This window comes from Oncorhynchus tshawytscha, linkage group LG01 (genome assembly GCF_018296145.1).
Source record: "Oncorhynchus tshawytscha isolate Ot180627B linkage group LG01, Otsh_v2.0, whole genome shotgun sequence".
In the NCBI taxonomy this organism is placed as follows: Eukaryota; Metazoa; Chordata; class Actinopteri; order Salmoniformes; family Salmonidae; genus Oncorhynchus; species Oncorhynchus tshawytscha.
In genome coordinates this window covers 55,164,592-55,184,595 of record NC_056429.1, presented here as the reverse complement: position 1 = coordinate 55,184,595, position 20,004 = coordinate 55,164,592, and the positions used below count along the sequence as shown (strand labels likewise).

Sequence of the window (20,004 nt, the reverse complement as noted above, 5' to 3'; positions counted from 1 at the left end):
GGGAATTCAACTAACGGGAATTCATCGTGAAATCACCAACAAATTCACCATGCCGTTGGATTTAGGTTAAACGTTGCGTGAAAAACAGAGAATTCCCTTACATTTATAACTTTTGCAAATACAATCCGTTTTCCACATTGATTCAACGTCATCACATTGAATTTGTTGGGGGGTTGAAATGAAGTGGAAACAACGTTGATTCAACCAGTTTTTGTACTGTAGGTGGTCAGTAGGAGGCAGTCTGTATCGTGGGTGGTCTGTGTACACTGACTTAACTACTACTGTTTTCCCCCAGGTGAAAAACGGTGGCATAAACAACCTTTGAAAAGCCTTAAAACCTCAGCAGAAATACAGTAGATGAATCCGGACTGGAGCTGTGATTTTAAACCTCCAATGACTCAACTCCATTAATGCTGCCCACGCAATCAGCCTCTCAGAAGAACAAGTTAATTGGGATCAATCAGCTCGGAGCTCGGCTCGCTCCCCCTGGGCCAGGCTTAGGCGAGCAGGATCTGAGGGTGATTGCTTAAAAGATTTGTTAACTATGAGGTGGATAGTTTCAGGTGCGAGTTAGAACATACGCACACGGTTGAGGTAAGTTCAACGTGGGGACTTACGTAGATGATGCAATCCTCCGCCTAGTGCCCACTGCCTGATGCATTTCTGTTGTTTCTTCATTTCTCCTTTACACGACACTTTACATGACTAATAATACTGAGGTAAAGAAACAGCACAGCAGTTCAGAAATAATATATTAAATACCGAAACAACGCAACTTTCGCAAGTTTATGGTTACACGGTGCCCAGTCAGAATCCCACTGCACCCAGAACTCTTAACCCAATCAATAACTATGACATTGGGCCCACCCTCTAACGCAGAGGAAAGTAGATTACCAGGACCTGTAAGAACTTGGTAATCCAATAAGGCTGACACTGAATGAGGCCAAACCCAGTTTACCCACAGTTATATTATTCATATTCATCTAGGGAAAGTGCCTTGACGCAAACATACATTTTTCATCGTAGACTTGTGGTCGTCCTTCAGGCGTGCCTGTGCGTGTGTGTGTGTATTTCCCTGCTGGCAGCAGTGTGGAGATAACCCGTGTGTGAGTATCTTCGTGTGTGTGTGTGTGTGTGTGTGTGTGTGCGTGCGTGCGTGCGTGATCAGAAAAAAGATTGTACTCACATCGGGGTACTCTTTCACAGGCACAAATAGTTTCTCCTGGAGCTGCACCATGGGGCCCACTGCGTCTGGGAGCTCACTGCTCCGCTTCTCTGTGCTGCCGTTTAGCGTGTCGTTGTACATGTCCTTCCGTACACGGCTGATCTCTGGCGGACAGGAGGAGAAGCAAACACGTCAGTCAGATGATAGTCAGAACAAAGTGGGTACTGTACAACACCGTTGTAGTCACGCAGATTGGTAAGGATACCAGTCACAGACCCGCTCATACAGCTACATCATCTGTGGCATAGACCCGCTCATACAACTACATCATCTGTGGCATAGACCCACTCATACAACTACATCATCTGTGGCATAGACCCGCTCATACAACTACATCATCTGTGACATAGACCCGCTCATACAACTACATCATCTGTGGCATAGACCCGCTCATACAACTACATCATCTGTGGCATAGACCCGCTCATACAACTACATCATCTGTGGCATAGACCCGCTCATACAACTACATCATCTGTGGCATAGACCCGCTCATACAACTACATCATCTGTGGCATAGACCCGCTCATACAACTACATCATCTGTGGCATAGACCCGCTCATACAACTACATCATCAAGGAAATATATTCCCTCCTGCTATAGCCACCCTCCCATAGCCACCCTCCCATAGCCACCCTCCCATAGCCACCCTCCCATAGCCATCTCCCATAGCCACCCTCCCATAGCCACCCTCCCATAGCCACCCTCCCATAGCCACCCTCCCATAGCCACCCTCCCATAGCCACCCTCCCATAGCCACCCTCCCATAGCCACCCTCCCATAGCCACCCTCCCATAGCCACCCTCCCATAGCCACCCTCCCATAGCCACCCTCCCATAGCCACCCTCCCATAGCCATCTCCCATAGCCACCCTCCCATAGCCACCCTCCCATAGCCACCCTCCCATAGCCACCCTCCCATAGCCACCCTCCCATAGCCACCCTCCCATAGCCACCCTCCCATAGCCACCCTCCCATAGCCACCCTCCCATAGCCATCTCCAACTGGTCTACAGACATAAGATCTTACCACATCTGCTCTCACCTACACACCTCTGGTCACAGATTAAAGGACATTATGATGAGAAGACTATGGGCAAACACGCATAAACAACACATCTGCGATAGTCTGCCTGAAAGAATACACTGTTGCAGGAAGACAGCTGGCCACAAACAGGTTTAAAATGCACGTATGATTGCAACATCACTGGCTGGCTTTCATCTCTAAATAGTATGAAATGACTTTGATTTCCGAAGTGATTATTGAGTATCTCTTTTCACCATCATCCATCTACAATGAGTGTGGAATCATTCAAGAAAAGCATGAAAACAACAACAAAACAATGTATACCAAGTCATCAAAGCTGTCAACTATCAAGCCTGCCAATTGGACCCCTATTACTGGAAATAAATATATGTATGCAATCTCACACAGACATATTTCAGATAGATAACTTCAATTCACCACATCAGTTAATCCAACAATACACACACGTTTAAGGAAATGGGTGTCTAATGCACATAGACACCCATTTCCTTAAATGTGTGTATGGCACACACACACACGTTTAAGGAATTAGGAGTATATGGGCACACACACACACACACACACACACACACACACACACACACACACACAAACACACACACACACGTTTAAGGAATAAAAAAAACGACATATACAGCAATTTGAGAAGCTTACTTGAAAGCTACAGAGCAATACCGAAACTCACAATAGACAGCAGACTGGGGAGTCATGTAACCTCTGGCATGACCTCAATAAACAAGTCTAACTGCTGGGCCTGTGGGCCTCGTTTCAGAACTCTCTGTGGCAGAAAAAAATATGCCAGAAAGTCAATACTGTAGTACTGCTGACAGAGAGAGCGAGAGAGAGCGAGAGAGAGACACAGACAGACAGTCAAACAGACAGACAGAGGGAGGGAGAAACTGAGCAATTAAAAAGAGGGAGAAAGAGAGAGACTGAAAAAGAAAAGGAGAAAAATAGGCACATCTGAACAAACAGTGGAAGCTATATGTCATTCACCTGGTCTGTGTGCGCCGCAAAGGAGAAGCATGGAGGTGGAGGACAGATAATCACAGTCGATGACTTTAGATCCATTCTGTCATTTCATGAAGAGGGTAATAACTCTCCATTTCTTAAACGAACGGATATTATCCCCGAGGAGAAAAAGGAGAGAGGGAGAGTGGAGGAATGAGAGAGAGAGAAGGTAAAAAGATAGGTCGAGACAAAGAGAGAAAGAGAGGATAAATAGGGAGAGAGAAGAGAGATATGGAGAAAGTGCGAGAAAGAGAGAGAGAGTGCGAGAAAGAGAGAGAGAGAGAGTGCGAGAAAGAGAGAGAGAGCTTTATAATAAGATGGAAAGGATAATTAAAATGACCAACTCTGTTTGTTTCATAAAAGACATGAACTATACCCATCCCCAGCTGCTGCTGCGGCACACACACGGGCTAATTCTATTACAGATGAATCCTCTGATGCAATTCTCAGGGGCAAACCAAGGAGGAGGGAGAGATGGAATTACAATGGAGATGGCTGCCTGCCATATTGCCATGCTTTCTTCACATAGATACACCGATACGCTCACAACATCCATGGCTTATTGGTTTCTTCACATAGATACACCCCCCGAGCCTATTGTAATGGAAGGTGATTTTGGGACGGGCAAAGCTTAGCACCGTGGGAGAAAACAACCCTCAGAGAAAACTTCCTTCAATAGGAGCCAGAGGAGTAAATTATACAACACCGACTGTTAGTCCCTCTGAATTAAGGGACAAGAGTGTCTGTTAATGGCTAAAATGTACACAAATGCACAACACTGAAACCCTTCTCTACTCTACACCACGTCAGACAAAGCCCTGGCTCAAGCAAGTGGTATTGACTCGGAATCATCTGTATTCCAGGTCTCATGAATGCTCTCGTGGAATGACTGCTGTTGGTATTGTTGCAATTATTGCTGTGGCTTCATTTTTGGGAGATGTCACACACAACAAGTCACCGCAACGTGTGGGAGTAACAGTAACATATAGATACCGAAAAGAAAGAAAGCTCATTTAGATGTGTTGTGGGGTTTAAGGGTTATTGTCCAGACATTTTGTTAAAGAGGGAAAGGAAACCAACTTTCGAGCATTGCAAAGAATTTCAAATCCAAGGGGCCTTGGGACGAAGCCTGGGGGTATTCCAAACCAAATGATCTTAGTAAATCATCCGGCGTACTTATACACATAGCTTAGTCCTACATGTGAAATGTCACACCGGATAGGGCTTGTCTGTTATGTACATAGATAACAATCATGTTTTTCTCCCACCCAGCCTCTGGCATGCCACTACTGCCTTTAAATCACATGAGACGGAGGGGGGCTGAAACATGCAGAACGGCGATGCATTGGCTCCCTTTCAGCTTTTATTTTCTCCCTACCATGGACGCCACGCAGCACTGCTGTTTCAAGCTCTCGGATGAAATAGAGCTCAGGGCTGTATAAGAAGTCAACCCCAGCTAATGCAAGTGGATGGGGAAATGTAGGGACAAAATATAAGTTAATTTAATGGATGATTTGAGGGAAACGATGTGATCTTATAAAAAGCATGCTGGGTAATTTAATTAAATTGTCAGATTAATATTTGACCGTGAGCAGATGTTTGTTGATGCTAGGAATGTCTTGATTTATGAGACATACATCGGTGTGAATGAATTGTGTGTGTATGTTTGGTTGTACTTTCCTTTGGTCAGTTCCTGAGTGTTGTCCAGTGGTCAGACTAGGCCACAGTCCTGAGGATGATTAAACTGTCACTGGTGATTTATGGACAGCGTTATTACAGCGTTTTAAACCAGTTTTTTTTTTTGTGATTTGTCAGCTTTCTAAACCCCTCTGAATTCAATCAATTTCCTGCTATTGCCTGAAGGGCAACTCCTACTGCACTCCTGAGCACACAACGCTGCCACCTGCCTATGTGGACACACACACACTTTAGCTCACACACACACACTTTAGCTCACACCCACACCCACACACACACTTTAGCTCACACACACACACACACACTTTAGCTCACACACACACACTTTAGCTCGCACCCACAGACACACTTTAGCTCACACCCACACTTTAGCTCACACCCACACCCACACACACTTTAGCTCGCACCCACACACACACTTTAGCTCGCACCCACAGACACACTTTAGCTCGCACCCACAGACACACTTTAGCTCGCACCCACAGACACACTTTAGCTCGCACCCACACCCACACACACACATACACACACAGTGACTCATGCAAATATAGATTTAGTTCAAGAAGGTAACATGACATTTTCCTATTAAGGAACGGTGCCAATCTGACAAGGATATGATGACTTTTGCGATGCACATCCAAGTGATCCTGAGAGAGAGCGAGATGTAAGCTGAGTAACCCTACTCTGAATCAATACACCCAGATGAATTTACCCTCCAATTGAACACCATCTGCCACATATATCGGCAGCAATCAGCCTCAGCTTTCCTGAACATCACAAACTATTAGCCTATAGCCTCAGAACAAATGACTCTCACAGGCACAAGCTTTCATCCACAAACCCTTAACCATCTCACCGCATCAAACACCCTAAACAGTTGCTCGTTCAATAAACAGAATAAAGCAAAATAATAAATAAATAAAGGGACCTGGTGAACGTCAAACTGAAACATCAACAGCTGCGAATGCCTCTGTTCAATTAGCAGCCTGGAGGACACACGCCAACTTGTACCAGGAGATTGATCCGGTTACTGAAAAAGCAGCTGGTGAGTTTACTGTGCTTTAACTGACACTACGTGAGGCTTCTCAGCTGATCCCCAGTATGTGAGATCAGTTTATCAGATGCAGTGTGTGTGTGTGTGTGCGCACGCGCGTGTATGCTTGTGCATGTGTGTGTGTGTGTGTCTGTAATCAGCTGGCGCACTACACAGGTCGCGTTCTTCACAAGGTTGATACGATGTGATATCTCTGTCCTTTATGAGAAGGGCAGCAGACACACACACACACACACACACACACACACACACATCCAGATAGGAGATAAAACAGAAACATGGACAAAGGAAAATAAAGACAAAAAAGCCACACAAAAAAACAAGTGAGAGGAAGATGTGCATACAGAAAAGAGAAAAAAGGGAGAGACACTGAGACGGAGAGAAAACGAGATACAGACAGAGAGAGACAGAGAGAAAATGAGATACAGACAGAGAGAGACAGAGAGAAAACGAGATACAGACAGAGAGAAAACGAGATACAGACAGAGAGAAAACGAGATACAGACAGAGAGAAAACGAGATACAGACAGAGAGAAAACGAGATACAGACAGAGAGAAAACGAGATACAGACAGAGAGAAAACGAGATACAGACAGAGAGAAAACGAGATACAGACAGAGAGAAAACGAGATACAGACAGAGAGAAAACGAGATACAGACAGAGAGAAAACGAGATACAGACAGAGAGAAAACGAGATACAGACAGAGAGAGACAGAGAGAAAATGAGATACAGACAGAGAGAAAACGAGATACAGACAGAGAGAGACAGAGAGAAAATGAGATACAGACAGAGAGAGACAGAGAGAAAATGAGATACAGACAGAGAGAAAACGAGATACAGACAGAGAGAGACAGAGAGAAAACGAGATACAGACAGAGAGAGACAGAGAGAAAATGAGATACAGACAGAGAGAAAACGAGATACAGACAGAGAGAGACAGAGAGAAAACGAGATACAGACAGAGAGAAAATGAGATACAGACAGAGAGAGACAGAGAGAAAATGAGATACAGACAGAGAGAAAACGAGATACAGACAGAGAGAGACAGAGAGAAAATGAGATACAGACAGAGAGAAAACGAGATACAGACAGAGAGAGACAGAGAGAAAATGAGATACAGACAGAGAGAAAACGAGATACAGACAGAGAGAGACAGAGAGAAAATGAGATACAGACAGAGAGAGACAGAGAGAAAATGAGATACAGACAGAGAGAAAACGAGATACAGACAGAGAGAGACAGAGAGAAAATGAGATACAGACAGGGAGAAAATGACATACAGACAGAGAGAGACAGAGAGAAAACGAGATACAGACAGAGAGAAAACGAGATACAGGCAGAGAGAAAACGAGATACAGGCAGAGAGAAAACGAGATACAGGCAGAGAGAAAACGAGATACAGGCAGAGAGAAAACGAGATACAGGCAGAGAGAAAACGAGATACAGGCAGAGAGAAAATTAGATACAGGCAGAGAGAAAACGAGATACAGACAGAGAGGAAACGAGATACAGACAGAGAGAAAACGAGATACAGACAGAGAGAAAACGAGATACAGACAGAGAGAAAACGAGATACAGACAGAGAGAAAACGAGATACAGACAGAGAGAAAACAAGATACAGACAGAGAGAGAGACAGAGAGAAAATGAGATACAGACAGAGAGAGAGACAGAGAGAAAATGAGATACAGACAGAGAGAGAGAGAGAGAGAAAACGAGATACAGACAGAGAGAAAATGAGATACAGACAGAGAGAAAATGAGATACAGACAGAGAGAAAATGAGATACAGACAGAGAGAGACAGAGAGAAAACGAGATACAGACAGAGAGAAAATGAGATACAGACAGAGAGAGACAGAGAGAAAACGAGATACAGAGAGAGAGAGAGAGACAGAGAGAAAACGAGATACAGACAGAGAGAGAGAGAGAGACAGAGAGAAAACGAGATACAGACAGAGAGAAAACGAGATACAGACAGAGAGAAAATGAGATACAGACAGAGAGAAAACAAGATACAGACAGAGAGAGAGACAGAGAGAAAATGAGATACAGACAGAGAGAGAGAGACAGAGAAAACGAGATACAGACAGAGAGAAAACGAGATACAGACAGAGAGAAAACGAGATACAGACAGAGAGAAAATGAGATACAGACAGAGACAGAGAGAAAATGAGATACAGACAGAGACAGAGAGAAAATGAGATACAGACAGAGAAAAAATGAGATACAGACAGAGAGAAAATGAGATACAGACAGAGAGAAAATGAGATACAGACAGAGAGAAAATGAGATACAGACAGAGAGAAAACGAGATACAGACAGAGAGAAAACGAGATACAGACAGAGAGAAAATGAGATACAGACAGAGAGAAAACGAGATACAGACAGAGAGAAAACGAGATACAGACAGAGAGAAAACGAGATACAGACAGAGAGGAAACGAGATACAGGCAGAGAGAAAACGAGATACAGACAGAGAGAAAACGAGATACAGACAGAGAGAAAATGAGATACAGGCAGAGAGAAAACGAGATACAGGCAGAGAGAAAACGAGATACAGACAGAGAGAAAACGAGATACAGACAGAGAGAAAACGAGATACAGACAGAGAGAGACAGAGAGAAAACGAGATACAGAGAGAGACAGAGAGAAAACGAGATACAGACAGAGAGAGAGACAGAGAGAAAATGAGATACAGACAGAGAGAGAGAGAGACAGAGAGAAAACGAGATACAGGCAGAGAGAAAACGAGATGCAGACAGAGAGAAAACGAGATACAGACAGAGAGAAAACGAGATGCAGACAGAGAGAAAACGAGATGCAGACAGAGAGAAAACGAGATGCAGACAGAGAGAAAACGAGATGCAGACAGAGAGAAAACGAGATGCAGACAGAGAGAGAGAGACAGAGAAAACGAGATACAGACAGAGAGAAAACGAGATACAGACAGAGAGAAAACGAAATACAGACAGAGAGAAAACGAGATACAGACAGAGACAGAGAGAAAACGAGATACAGACAGAGAAAACGAGATAAAGAGAGAGAGACAGAGGGAAAACGAGATACAGACAGAGAGAGAGACAGAGAGAAAACGAGATACAGACAGAGAGAGAGACAGAGAGAAAACGAGATACAGACAGAGAGAGAGAGAGAGAAAACGAGATACAGACAGAGAGAGAGACAGAGAGAAAACGAGATACAGACAGAGCGAAAACGAGAGCACGAGATACAGACAGAGCCAGAGAGAGTATCGCCCCGACACTCTTCTGTGTTGTAATTACGGGGCTCTGTGAGTGGCGACCACATCGAGAGTGAAGGTTGGGGGGGGCGCGCTCAAACAGAGATGCCATCTGGAGCTGTGCTTTCTGCAGAATAATAATTCTCCTCCTTCCCACCCTTCGCTCCCTCCCTCTCTCTACCTGCTTTGTGTCCACCTACAGAGGTCTGATTGCAGCTAAATCAATCCAACACAAGTTGGACTTCAGCTCCAGCGGTATGTGATGATGGGGGGGACAAATAGGGAGATAAATCTCGGTGGTCTGTTTCATTGGGGGACGAGGTGCCATATTTAGATGCCCTAACAGCGGGCAGCAGCTCATATCCCACTGCCGCTGTGGACTCTGGGGCCCGCTGGGCGCAAACCAGCTGTGCCCTAATGAGAAGCCTCCTGAAATTCCTCGCTCCGATTCTGCCGTCACACGCTCCGAAAATGAGCAGGGACACTCGAGCAGCGGAAATCCCTGTCACGAAGAAGAGAAGAGGAGGAGGAGGAGAAAGGAGGAAGAGAAAGGAGGGGGGAGGGATGCTTACTCTGCACTGCCTGCTCTGGCACATACCCACTTCAATTAGCTCAGTGTGGCGGAGTGGTGGAGCTAGCAGAGTCTAGTAGCAGACCCAGTGGAGTATTCCTGAAAGTGCCTGTACGCTGGTGCAGACGGCTGCCGTGCACGGTCTGATCAGGGAGACAGGGCTGACAGATCTCATCATCCACCCTGCTGCCTAATCACAGACAGCAGCGACTGCACACACACACACACAGAGATGGATACACAAGCACGCACATACACACACACACACACACACACACACACACACACAATATCTACAGTAAAATAGCAAGGCTGGTGCCTGTGTGATACACTGTACTGTGATTAGGGCAGGAGCTCAGACAATTATTCCAGGTCAGCTTGTGTACCGGTATATGCGATATGCTCAGTGCATTCGGAAAGTATTCAGACCCCTTGACTTTTTCCACATTTGGATTCAATTGTTTTTTTTCTTTCATCAATCTACACACAATGCCCCATAATGACAAAGCAAAAATAGGTTTTTAGAACATGTTGGAAGTGGAAGAAGAAAAAAAAGAACTGAAATATAACATTTACATAAGAATGTATCAGACCAGAAGATCTTGTTTCTCATGGTCTGAGAGTCTAGGTGCCCTTTGTCAAACTCCAAGAAGGCTGTCAGGTACCTTTTACTGAGGAGTGACCACTCAACCATAAAGGCCTGATTTGTGGAGTGTTGCAGAGATGGTTGTCCTTCTGGAAGGTTCTCCCATCTCCACAAAGGAACTCTGGAACTCTGTCAGAGTGACCTTCGGGTTCTTGGTCCCCTCCCTGACCAAGGACCTTCTCCCCTGATTGCTCAGTTTGGCTGGACGGTCAGCTCTAGGAAAAGTCTTGGTGGTTGCAAACATCATCCATTTAAGAATGATGGAGGCCACTGTGTTCTTGGGGACCTTCAATGCTGCAGAAATGTTTTGGTACCCTTCCCCAGATCTGTGCCTCGATACAATCCTGTCTCGGAGCTCTACGGACAATTCCTTCGACCTCATGGCTTTGACATGCACTGTGTGATCTTATATAGACAGGTGTGTGCCTTTCCAAATCATGTCCAATCAATTGAATTTACCACAGGTGGACTCCAATCAAGTTAAAGAAACATCTCAAGGATGATCAATGGAAACAGGATGCACCTAAGCTCAATGTCAAGTCTCATAGCAAAGGGTCAGAATACTTACGTAAATAAGTTAAGTGTTTTTTTATTTGTAATACATTTGCAAAAATGTCTATAAACCTGTTTTCGCTTGGTCATTATGGGGTATTGGGGTATTAATTTCAGAATAAGGCTGTAACGTAACAAAATGTGGAATAAGTCAAGGGGTCTGGACACTTTCCGAATGCACTGTATGTATAAGGTACTGTTGAATGTGTTTGTATGTGTGTAAGTGCATGGGTATTGTCACGGATCCCTCCGGAACTTTCCTTACGCACACCTGACCCCTATTCCCAGTGATTAGTAATTGTATAAGTGTGCCCTTGGTTTACCATTGTCCTGTCGATTATTGTTACAAGAATAAATCAAGTCAAATTTTATTTGTCACATGCGCCGAATACAACAGCTTGCTTACTTACAAGCCCTTAACCAACAATGCAGTTTTAAGAAAATGCTGAAAAAAAGTTGTAAAAAAAAGAGAAGAAAAACAAATAATTAAAGAGCAGCAGTAAATAACAATAGCGGGGTTATATAGAGGGGGTACCGGTACAGAGTCCATGTGTCAATGTGCGGGGGCACCGGTGTTGAGGTATTTGTGATAATTATGTACATGCAGGTAGGGTTGTTAAAGTGGCTATGTAATAACAGAGATAATAACAGTGAGTAGCAGCAGCGTAGAAGAGGAGGGGGGGGGGTGCAAATAGTCTGGGTAGCCATTTGAATAGCTGTTCAGGAGTCTTATGGCTTGGGGGTAGAAGCTGTTTAGAAGCCTCTTGGACCTAGACTTGGTGCTCCGGTACCGCTTGCCGTGCAGTAGCAGAGAGAACAGCCTATGACTAGGGTGGCTGGAGTCTTTGACACCGCCTGGTATAGAGGCACTGGATGGCAGGAAGCTTGGCCCCGGTGATGTACTGGGCCGTACGCACTACCCTCTGTAGTGCCTTGCGGTCGGAGGCAGAGCATTTGCCATACCAGGCAGTGATGCAACCCGTCAGGATGCTCTCGATGGTGCAGCTGTAGAACCTTTTGAGGATCTGAGGATCCATGCCAAATCTTTTCAGTCTCCTGATGGCGAATAGGTTCTCTTAAAACCCCTTACTTACTTATTCCTGCGCCTGTCTCCCGAATCATTCATACCAACGTGACAGGTATACTGTACCAAGCTGCTTTTGAGCAGTTGCTGCCTCAGGAGGTGCTAACACAAAGGAAATTATGATTCTCAGTGGTGATGGCTAATGTGGGCCAGCAGAGAGGACTGTGCTGGGCTGAGCATGGAGGGAAGTATATGGACACAGCGGCACAGTGACGTGGATGCCCTATTACAGGGGCTGAGTCACTGGCTTACTGGTGCTCTTCCATGCCGTCGCTAGGAGGGGTGCATCACTTGAGTGGGTTGAGTCATTGACGTGATCTTCCTGTCTGGGTTGGCGCCCCCCCTGGGTTGTGCCGTGGCGGAGATCTTTGTGAGCTATACCATGCCTTGTCTCAGGATGGTAAGTTGGTGGTTGAAGATATTCCTCTAGTGGTGTGGGGGCTGTGCTTTGGCAAAGTGGGTGGGGTTATATCCTGCCTGTTTGGCCCTGTCCGGGGGTATCATCGGATGGGGCCACAGTGTCTCCTGACCCCTCCTGTCTCAGCCTCCAGTATTTATGCTACAGTAGTTTATGTGTCGGGGGGCTAGGGTCAGTCTGTTATATCTGGAGTACTTCTCCTGTCTTATCCGGTGTCCTGTGTGAATTTAAGTATGCTCTCTAATTCTCTCTTTCTCTCTTTCTCTCTCTCGGAGGACCTGAGCCCTAGGACCATGCCTCAAGACTACCTGGCGTGATGACTCCTTGCTGTCCCCAGTCCACCTGGCCGTGCTGCTGCTCCAGTTTCAACTGTTCTGCCTGCGGCTTTGGAACCCTGACCTGTTCACCGGATGTGCTACCTGTCCCAGACCTGCTGTTTTCAACTCTCTAGAGACAGCAGGAGCGGTAGAGATACTCTTAATGATCGGCTATGAAAAGCCAACTGACATTTACTCCTGAGGTGCTGACTTCTTGCACCCTCGACAACTACTGTGATTATTATTATTTGACCATGCTGGTCATTTATGAACATTTGAACATCTTGGCCATGTTCTGTTATAATCTCCACCCGGCACAGCCAGAAGAGGACTGGCCACCCCTCAGAGCCTGGTTCCTCTCTAGGTTTCTTCCTAGGTTCCTGCTTTTCTAGGGAGTTTTCCCCTGCCACCGTGCTTCTACACCTGCATTGCTTGCTGTTTGGGGTTTTAGGCTGGGTTTCTGTACAGCACTTTGAGATATCAGCTGATGTAAGAAGGGCTATATAAATACATTTGATTTGATGCCACATGCCCCGGAGCTGGCCTGACGGGCTCACTACCATCTCTCTACAGGCCTGGGCAAAAACAAACTGGAGGAAAGACACGCAAATAGACACTGAATTAGAGTGATACCTGAGCCATGGCCTGTTCATCCCGCAACCATCTAGAAGGCGGAGACAGTACAGATGCATCAAAGCTGGGAATGAGAGACTGATAAACAGCTTCTATCTCCAGGTCATCAGACTGTTAAACAGTCACCACTAGCTGGCTTCTGTCCAGTACCCTGCCCTGAACCTTAGACACTGTGACTAGCCGGCTACCACCCAGTACCCTGCCCTGAACCTTAGACACTGTGACTAGCCGGCTACCACCCAGTACCCTGCCCTGAACCTTAGACACTGTGACTAGCCGGCTACCACCCAGTACCCTGCCCTGAACCTTAGACACTGTGACTAGCCGGCTACCACCCAGTACCCTGCCCTGAACCTTAGACACTGTGACTAGCCGGCTACCACCCAGTACCCTGCCCTGAACCTTAGACACTGTGACTAGCCGGCTACCACCCAGTACCCTGCCCTGAACCTTAGACACTGTGGCTAGCCGGCTACCACCCAGTACCCTGCCCTGAACCTTAGACACTGTGACTAGCCGGCAACCACCCACTACTCTACCCTGTACCTTAGAGACTGCTCCCATTGAACACTGGTCATTTTACTAATGTTTACATACTGTTTTACACACTTTATATGTATATACTGTATTCTAGTCATGGTTCATTCTATAGAACTACTGCTGTACACACCTGTTCTATTCACATACCGTCCGTACTGTCTATACACACACAATTATTTATATTCATATTCCGGACTCTGACATTACAATAGAAAGAAATTAATTAGCATTTTTATTTTATTATGTGTGTATTGTTTTATATTTCTAGGTATTACCGCACTGTTGGAGCTAGAAACATAAGCATTTCACTGCACCTGCGATAAGATCTGCAAATCTGTGTACGCGACCAATAAACTAGGATTTTATTTGAGATACTGAGAGACACTGACAGAGTAAGACACTGATGCTATGAGATACTGAGCTAATGTTAGACACTCAGAGACATTGAGCTAATGCGAGACGCTCAGAGACATTGAGCTAATGCGAGACGCTCAGAGACAATGATATAATGTGAGACGCTCAGCAACAATGGGATAATGTGAACACTCAAGAGAAACATTGAGCTAATGCAAGACGCTCAGAGAGACACTGGGATAATGCAAGACACTCAGAGACACTGAGATAATGTAAGACACCCAGAGAGACAGAGATAATGTAAGACACTCAGATACATTGAGATAGATACATTGAGCTAATGCAAGACACTCAGAGAGACACTGAGATAATGTGAGACACTCAGAGAGACACTGAGATAATGTAAGACTGTGAGATACTGAACAGGCCACATTTGGTTCATTTACAACTATGCTACAACTACAACTATTTACAATTATGCTGAAACGTGGTCAGATTTAGCCACACAGCTAAGGCAAATATACGAGATAAAAACTGCGCTCAGTGATTTCCTTTCTGGATGAACACAGCAACATACTGATGAAACATTCCTGCGCTGTTCTGCATGCTCTGGCTTAGACTGACATAATTGGGTTGGGCTGTCACGAGACATGCGGTTAAGGAGTTAATGGTTTAATGCTTGTTAATGAGTGGCAGCAGATATCACATGTTTTGAGGATGGGAGGTTGGACGGAGGATCCGTCCAAATTATCGACAAACATTATCAGCTAGCTCTAAGAAAGAAAAATGCTTCAGAGTCCAAATAAAACGATTTAGTGTTGCATATCTGGACCAAAATAAAAAATTCAGGACCGAAATCATATGTTGTGAGCAGTATGAGAACTCAGCTTTACAAATCCAAAAGAGATCATTTACACTTCTCAACCTCAATGTTCCAACTAAAGATAGGCCTACAGTATTTCAACGAATCTAACATCTTGCAGCCGAAATTTAAGACACTTATAATCAACCTTCAAAAGAGTAAAGAATAATCTCTCTCTCCTTTGAGCCCTTAGTGAGCCGAGATAATTGAGGTCAAGGATTGCTCATTTTTCACAGGCGGGTCTTGATGCTCTTTATCAGCATTAAACTAGGCGGCCTAATAGATGGTTCATTAGGTGGATACCTTTGAATGTCCTTTAGAGTGGACTTGGGCACCAGCCCAGAACATTTGAAAATCACCTCAGAAAAGTGGTGAGATTCAAATAAGAATAAGAAAATAAGGAACCGCCAACCTCCTACCACACCTTGAACTTTGAGCTGGTGACAGAGGGAAAACACATCAATCTTTTAGATTCCCCAAGCAAACAACAATTCCAGAATGTGTTGAAGCGTTAACTTTGTGTCGAGAAGTGGAAGAAAAATAGCCCGTGCTCAAAAGAGGCTGACACAGAAGGCCTACAGTCTTGAAAGGTTGAAGCACTCACAGTCTTACAGCGCTGTTCTTTATTGGCTTTTGAAATGAATTACAGCAGGGTAATTAACATCGCAGTATCCGTACAGGTGGTCCAGTCGAACTTTTGCGCTTTGATTTGAAAAGCAAGGGTAGACGGGGAGCCATCATTTGACATAAACTAAAGCAGACCCATAGTGCACGCAGGAGCATTTACTCAATCCCACACACGACTCTCAGATGAAGATATCAACCCTAAACCTTTAGGATGTAATTTCCTCGAGAATTATTTGTTTACTTCAAACCATCTGAGGGGGAGCAGCGGAAGCAGCAAGAGCATGAGAAACCATGTAAGAGCAAAGTCTAGCGATAAAATGAGGTCACACGTTGCCTGAGCATTTCAACTTTTTCACGTTTCAATAAATAGGTTTCATCCATTTTTCACATGCTCTTTTCGTGCCGACCCCTCAGTCCTCCACCCCATCCCTCCATAACCCCCCCCAACACACAGCCGTAATACTGTAATCCTGCGGATGACTTACTTAATCAACGTTCAGTGGTAGAAAGGGGTTTCAATTGCAGATAGTGCTTTTAAAATGAGAAATGTGAATGCATTATAGAAGAACACACGGATGCATTCTTGCATAATGCTGGTATCGCAGGGAGAACGGAATAATGATGCGCATTAATACAGAGCGCGGCTAGAGACGCAGCGGTCTACACTACAGAATAGAGAGATTGATTGTCTCGTGAGATTGAGTTTAGTCTTGTGAAGGGATGACTAAACTAATAGCACGTTGACCCAGTGACCTTTGGCTTTTGTGGGTAGATCTCTGTCCAAGGTCTTAAGATCGGAGTGATCATTTATAGATCTTTCTTTAGTTTAAAAATATATATATATTTCACCTTTTATATATTTCAACACTTTTAAGTTTGATTCATTTGTTAAAGGCAGTCGCTTTGAAGTGTCCTAAATCTAGGATATATAAGAAAACACAGAAAAAATATATCTACACAAAGTAGCAGTAAAATATTGACACATATACTCGTGGGGTGGCAGGTAGCCTAGAGGTTAGATCGAACCCAAGCTGACAAGGTAAAATATCTGTCGTTCTGCCCCTGAGCAAGGCAGTTAACCCACTGCTCTCCGGATGCCTGAAGACGTGGATGCCGATTAAGGCAGAGACCCGCATCCCTCTGATTCAGAGAGGTTGGGTTAAATGCAGAAGACACATTTCAGTTGAATACATTCCAGGGTTTTTCTTTATTTTACTATTTTCAACATTGTACAATAATAGTGAAGACATCAAAACTATGAAATAACACATATGGAATCATGTAGTAACCAAAAGTGTTAAACATATTTAAGATTCTTCAAAGTAGCCACACTTTGCTTTGATGACAGCTTTGCACACTCTTGGCCTTCTCTCAACCAGCTTCATGAGGTAGTCACCCGGAATGCATTTCAATTTACACAAGGAAGGGGTGGTATACAGAAGATAGTCATATTTGGTAAAAGACCAAATCCATATTATGGCAAGAACAGCTCAAATAAGCAAAGAGAAATGACAGTCCATCATTATTTTAAGACATGACGGTCAGTCAATCCGGAAAATGTCAAGAACGTTTCTTCAAGTGCATTCGCAAATACCATCAAGCACTATGATGCAACTGGCTACCACAGAAAATGAAGACCCAGAGTTACCTCTACAGCAGAGGATAAGTTCATTAGAGTTACCAGTCTCAGAAATTGCAGCCCAAATAAATGCTTCACAGAGTTCAAGTAACAGATACATCTCAACATCAACTGTTCAGAGGAGACTGTGTGAATCAGGCCTTCATGGTTTAATTGCTACAAAGAAACCACAACTAAAGGACACCAATGAAAAGAAGAGACTTGCTTGGGCCATGAAACACAAGCAATGGACATTAGATCGGTGGAAATCTGTCCTTTGGTCTGATGAGTCCAAATTTGAGATTTTTGGTTTCAACCGCCATGTCATTGTGAGACGCAGAGGAGGTGTGATGGTGTGGGGGTGTTTTGCTGGTGATATGGTCTGTGCTTTATTTAGAATTCAAGGCACACTTAACCAGCATGGCTACCACATCATTCTGTATGATACACCATCCCATCTGGTTTGCACTTAGTGGGACTATCATTTGTTTTTCAACAAGACAATGACCCAAAACACACCTCCAGGCTGTGTAAGGGCTATTTGACCAAGAAGGAGAGTGATGGAGTGCTGCATCAGATGACCTGGGCTCCACAATTACCCGACCTCAAACCATTTGAGATGGTTTGGGATGAGTTGGACCCCAGAGTGAAGGAAAAGCAGCCAACAAGTGCTCAGCATGTGTGGAAACTCCTTCAACACTGAAGGAAAAGCTGGTTGAGAGAATGCCAAGAGTGTGCAAAACTGTCACCAAGGTGAAGCGTGGCTACTTTGAAGAATATAAAATCTAAAATATATTTTGATTTGTTAAACACTATTTGGTTACTACATGATACCATGTGTCATTTGATAGTTTTGATGTCTCCACTATTATTCTACAATGTAGAACATAATAAAAATAAAGAAAACCCCCTGAATGAGTAGGTGTGTCCAACCTTTTGACTGGTACTGTATATATAGGATTTTTTACACATACAGTGCCTTTGGAAAGTATTCAGACCCCTTTACTTTTTCCACATTGTTACGTTACAGCCTTATTCTAAAAAAATAGACCTCAGCAATCTAACACAACACCCCATAATGACAAAGTGAAAACAGGTTTGTTGAAATGTTGGCAAATATATTAAAAATACCTAATTTACATACTATTCAGACGCTTTGCTATGAGACTCGAAATTGAGCTCAGGTGCATCCTGTTTCCATGGATCATCCTTGAGATGTTTCTACAACTTGATTGGAGTCCACCTGTGGTAAATTCAATTGATTGGACATGATTTGGAAAGGCACAGACCTGTCTATATAAGGTCCTACAGTTGACACTGCATGTCAGAGCAGAAACCAAGCCATGAGGTCGAAGGAATTGTCCGTAGAGCTCCAAGACAGGATTGTGTTGAGACACAGATCTGGGGAAGGGTACCAAAAAATGTCTGCAGCATTGAAGGTCCCCAAGAACACAGTGGTCTCCATTCTTAAATGGAAGAAGTTTGGATCCATCAAGACTCTTCCTAGAGCCACCTGGCCAGCTCAGAGAGGTGACCCAGCTCAGAGAGGTGGCCAAGAACCCAATGGCCACTCTGACAGAGCTCCTGAGTTCCTCTGTGGAGATGGGAGAACCTTCCAAAAGGACAACCATCTCTGCAACACTCTACCAAATCTGGCCTTTATGGTTGAGTGGTCAGACGGAAGACACTCCTCAGTAAAAGGCACATGACTGCCCACTTGGTGATTGCCTAAAGGCACCTAAAGACTCAGACCATGAAAAACAAGATTCTCTGGTCTGATGAAACCAAGATTGACCTCTTTGGCCTGAATGCCAAGCATCACATCTGGAGTAAACCTGGCACCATCCCTATGGTGAAGCATGGTGGTGGCAGCATCATGCTGTGGGGATGTTTTTGAGCAGCAGGGATAGAGGACAATATGAACGAAGCAAAGTACAGAGAGATCCTTGGTGAAAACCTGCTCCAGAGCGCTCAGTACCTCAGACTGGGGTGAAGGTTCACCTTCCAACAGGACAACGACCCTAAGAAGACAGCCAAGACAACGCAGGAGTGGCTTCGGAACAAGTCTCTGAATGTCCTTGAGTGGCCCAGCCAGAGCCCAGCCTTGAACCCGATTGAACATCTTTGGAGAGACCTGAAAATAGCTGTACACCTACGCTCCCCATCCAACCTGACAGAGCTTGAGAGGATCTGCAGAGAAGAATGGTAGAAACTCTCCAAATACAGGTGTGCCAAGCTTGTAGCGTCATACCCAAGAAGACTCGATGCTGTAATCACTGCCAAAGGTGCTTCAACAAAGTACTGAGTAAAGGGTCTGAATACATATGTAAATGTGATATTTAAAAATAAAATAAAAAAATGAGCAAAGATCTCCACAAATCTGTTTTTGCTTTATCATCATGGGGTATTGTGTGTAGATTGGTGAGGGGGAAAAAACGATTTCATCAATTTTAGAATAAAGCTGTAACGTAACATTGTGAAAAAAGTCAAGGATCTGAATACTTTC

General features: G+C 44.5%; 1 protein-coding gene across 4 annotated transcripts in view; it reads right to left on the bottom strand.

Moving 5' to 3' along the window:
- LOC112253313 (protein quaking) overlaps positions 1 to 20,004 on the bottom strand; it is a 111,868-nt gene that overhangs the window by 80,791 nt on the left and 11,073 nt on the right. For all 4 annotated transcript variants that reach the window (XR_006083605.1, XM_042323213.1, XM_042323208.1 and 1 more), the window contains exon 2: positions 1,187 to 1,329. Coding sequence is in view for 3 of the 4 variants with exons in the window: in XM_042323213.1 (XP_042179147.1) it covers positions 1,187 to 1,329 (143 nt within the window). In the remaining variant the exon portion in view is untranslated. The remainder of the gene's footprint in view (positions 1 to 1,186; positions 1,330 to 20,004) is intronic.